At 34.9% G+C, this 4,481-nt stretch overlaps 1 protein-coding gene across 1 annotated transcript in view; it reads left to right on the top strand.

The window, feature by feature from the left end:
• The window catches only part of LOC106873708 (TGF-beta-activated kinase 1 and MAP3K7-binding protein 1), a 31,636-nt gene that overhangs the window by 21,395 nt on the left and 5,760 nt on the right, over positions 1–4,481 (top strand). Inside the window, exons 4-5 of the mRNA XM_014921181.2 lie at positions 2,385–2,471; positions 3,491–3,617. Of these exons, the coding sequence (XP_014776667.1) occupies positions 2,385–2,471; positions 3,491–3,617 (214 nt within the window). The remainder of the gene's footprint in view (positions 1–2,384; positions 2,472–3,490; positions 3,618–4,481) is intronic.

The following is a 4,481-nucleotide window of genomic DNA, read 5'->3' as shown; positions in this document are numbered from 1 at the left end:
TTCTCTGCACATATTCAGTGTCTATTGCTCCTAAGCATCTGCCACATACAAAAACTATCTTGCTAGTTAGCCTTCCTTTGATATTGCTGCACCTCTTATGTGTCCATAGCTTACACTGGGTATATCTTATAGAGTTTCTACCTATGCCTTTTCTACAGATTGAGCAGGGCCATCTACCTGAAGGGGTTTGTGGTTTGTCTACCTTCCTACTTATTAGGACTTTGGTGTTAGCTAGGTTGACTCTAAGGCCCTTCGATTCTAATCCTTGCTTCTACACCTGAAACCTCTCCTCTAGTTCTGATAGTGACTCAGCAATTAGTGCAGGGTCATCAGCATAGAGGAGCTCACAGGGGCAGCAAACTGTATTTTGTCTTCTCATTAATAAAGGTGGGGGCAAATTCCACTAATATTTGGGGTAGGAGCTAGTATTTGTCAGTATGAAAGCTACTACCCTAGAATAAGTACAACTTTTATTACAATTAGTAGTAGAAGTAGTGTAAAATGGTTTCATTAGCTTTCAGTTCAATATCTGAGAGAGGAATGGATTTTACCAATCCGATTTATTCATTATGAAGTCTTTTGCTCCTGATTCAGTGTATCGGTATCTCTGTAATTAAATGAAATATGTGGAATTTAATATCTTTGTTAGTAGTTTCTCAGTCATGTCAAATTCACATTATCATAATTGCCATTGAACTAACACTACTTTTTGGTGGTATTTCCTCTTACACTAATTTATCAAGGTCATCTCCACCTTTCAAGTAACAATAATGTTCATTTCTTTGTTCTTGTGTATAAATAAAAGAAAAAAAACTCATATACTTGTTAAGTTACCTCCCATGTGTTAATTGTTGATCAATGCTTTTCACTCCTTCGTGTGTTTTCTATGTTCCTTCTTTTTCCTACAAGCTCTCACCACATCTGAATAATCTGCAAGTAATCAAGAAATTCTATCAGTGTCGTAAAAATAAATAAAAGATACTCTCTTCAGTGATGCTATAGTACTGCTGCTGCTGATTACTCAAAAGACTACATCTTGTTCTAGGATTCCAAACTGCCCATTTTGAAATGTTCATATCTTAATTGAAAGTATCCCATCATAGTTTCTTGTAAGAATCTCTTGTTATATTATGCTCCAAACACATATCATTTTACTAAATTATTTTACTAAATCCTTACATTTTTTATTATTATTACAGAGCTTTACTGAAAAGTTTAGGCAGTGCATATCATTAGAAGTATGGCTATGAAAGGGTTAAACGTCTTATATAGGTTGGGACATAGCTATTGAGCAAAACCTCATATGCAATTCTCACTGAATGTATTTGAACTCAGGAAAATGAAACAGTGAACTTATCTTCGGTCTAATTCCCTACTCATGTGTGAACTTAGATAAATCAAAAATCCTCCACAAGACTATGTGTATGTGCACACATCAAATTATAATGGTTAATACTTTGATAACTAATGATTACATGGTGGTGAGTTCGAATTTTATTGAAGCCATTATGTCATTGGTTTTGTGGGATGACTAGCTCTGTTCAGTTGTTTGAAAATATGAACAATTAAAATGCCAGCATTCAAGATAATGATTGTGGTAGGTCAATTTGGGCACGACTTTGTTTCTATCAGACTCCTGTCTAGAGTTACTTTGTTTTATAGTTAGATTTGCTATTATACAAATGTAAGACTTCAAGCAGGTGATCTTGGTTTTAATCTTTTAGTATTTGTAATACTAACTGATGTGTTTGTTTAAAAAAGCAAAAACTGATGAAGCTAAGGAAAATGTGATAATTGGATTTGACTACGGAGGATCTCTTCTGCAAATATAGTTGAGAAGGCTGAGTATATCCAGTTTGAAACAAATATCACTTTCTTTTATAGTGACCAGATTTTGGTAGTTTGAATGTTAAAAGCAATAGGGAGTTCTTTGAGGAGAAAATTAAGTGCTACAAAATAAGTCAGTTGAGTGACAGAAAACAATATTTTCTAACTGTTTATCCCTTCTTTTCTGATACTGTGGTTGTTGTTGTGGTGATGCTACTATTTGCTTGTAAAATACCATTTTAATTTGTGTTCATTACATGGTACATGGGATCAAACTGTTCAAATGTGTGTGTGTGTGTGTGTGTTTTTTTTTTTTTACAAACTAAAGAAATTAGATGAGAATAACAAATACAAAATATTGCTGTGTGTTGAAATTAGTCATATACTGTAAAGAGATTTTCTGTACATAACATTTTTGAGATGCTCTCATATTGACATAACAATTTGTGTACCTAACAATGACACACCTTGTTCTGTAACCCTAGGAGCATAGTGTCATAGTTGTGCTAAAAAAAACCCAGTTGTTATTTGAACGTATGTATTATTTTCTTTTGAAGGCTTTTGTTGCTGTTGAAAGAGGATATTTTGAAACTGTCAATGACCCTCTTTCCGAAAAAGCTGCTTTACAGTTACAAATAAGGGAGGTTAGTTGGTATTTTCTTTAAAGACCTATCTACATTCTCTTGCAATTACAAAGTTTACCACACAGGATCTTTTGTATCAGTTACAAAGACAGTTTTTGTGTTACTCCTATCATTTTTATGTCTTTTATACCATACAAGCCTGATTTGGGTAGGCATTTATTTGCATTTAAACTGGCCATATCCAGCCCAAATATTCTCCACGTTTTATGTTCAAACCAGCCAGGCATGGTCTTCCACATGTATTTTAGAATGTTATTTTTAAAATAATCACTTCATTAAAATCTTAAAGCTATAAGATGATGATTCATTTTTTTTTAAATGTGAATAAATAAGCATTACATTTAACAGAGTAATCTGACTGCTAAAGGTGGCTGGATGCTCTTTCCAATACAAACTCCTTTTGTCACCCTGTGCAACATCCAGAGATACAGTGTACCTTCCCTGAGAACTGGGATATACATTGGGACTTGTCCAAATAAATGTTTCCTCATCATTCACTTGTTTCAGACATTAGACTGCGACCATGCTAGGGCACTGCCTTGAAGAATTTTTAGTCAAGTGCATCAAATCCAGTGCTTATTTTTAACAGCCTGGTTCTTAATTTATTGGTCTCTTTTGCTGAACTGCTAAGTTACAGGGACATAAACACACCAGCACCAGTTGTCAAGCAGTGGTGAAGGTACATAGACACAAAGACAGATATATACATACATATAGACGGGCTTCTTTCAGTTTCTACCAAATCCACTCACACAGCTTTGGTCGGCCTGAAGCTATAATAGAAGACGCTTGCCCAAGGTGCCATGCAGTGGGACAACCTGGAACCACATGTAATATATTTTATCATACTCCTCAACTTTAATGTGTGGACATTTGAAACCTACTAATTTTACTTTTGTATAAAAATATTTGTAATAAAAACAAAATTTCAGTTTCAATTTTTTCCTCTTTCACTTTGCTATAGAAATATTTTTATTTGGTTATTTAAATAAGTAAACTTTGAATTTCTTTTAACACAGAACATGCATTATAAACCATCTCAAGACATTCAAAAGAAACTCCAAGAAGTTGAAGCCAAAATTTCTGGTGGTACTACTGCAACTGTTGCACTTATTCACAATAACAAGCTATTTGTTATTAATGTTGGTAAGTTGTTCTAAAAATCTTTTTGTTCTGTTTTTTTTTTTTTTACTGTTTTACTGGTTTTTTCATCAGATGGCAGTCATGTTGTGTGCCATTTTCAATGGTTTAATCAATGATACCAACTCCTTGACTTATTACAGTCTGGTACTTATATTATTGATCTATTTATTGACTGGCTATGTCTATTTGAAGTAAAGAGAAGCAAATGAAAACACATATATACAGTGGATTTCTTTGCAGTTTCCAAGACATTGGTTGATCTAAGACACTTGTCGAAAATGCCTCACTGTGAAATTGAACCCAGAACTATGTGGCTGCCAAGCAGACATTTTTCTGGTTACATTTTTCTTTTTTTTTTTTTTATCTATATATGGAATTAAAGAGACAACTGTGTCTGGTTAGTGTGAAATAAAATTCTATTGGCAATAGATAAGATCGTCCAAACCGTACAAATTGCTGTATTTCAAGTGAAGCACAGATTAGTTTGTTGGAAACCTACAAGCAATGACATTATTCTTCACTGTATGCATAGAAAATAATGGAGGCGCAATGGCCCAGTGGTTAGGGCATCCGACTCATGGTCGTAGGATCGTGGTTTCGATTCCCAGACCGGGCGTTGTGAGTGTTTATTGAGCGAAAACACCTAAAGCTCCACGAGGCTCCGCCAGGGGATGGTGGCGAACCCTGCTGTACTCTTTCACCACAACTTTCTCTCACTCTTACTTCCTGTTTCTGTTGTACCTGTATTTCAAAGGGCCAGTCTTGTCACACTGTGTCACGCTGAATATCCCCAAGAACTACGTTAAGTGTACACGTGTCTGTGGAGTGCTCAGCCACTTGCACATTAATTTCACGAGCAGGCTGTTC

Source organism: Octopus bimaculoides, chromosome 3, assembly GCF_001194135.2.
Source record: "Octopus bimaculoides isolate UCB-OBI-ISO-001 chromosome 3, ASM119413v2, whole genome shotgun sequence".
In the NCBI taxonomy this organism is placed as follows: domain Eukaryota; kingdom Metazoa; phylum Mollusca; class Cephalopoda; order Octopoda; family Octopodidae; genus Octopus; species Octopus bimaculoides.
The sequence above is the reverse complement of the archived record's forward strand: the minus strand, read 5'-3'. Positions and strand labels throughout refer to the sequence as shown.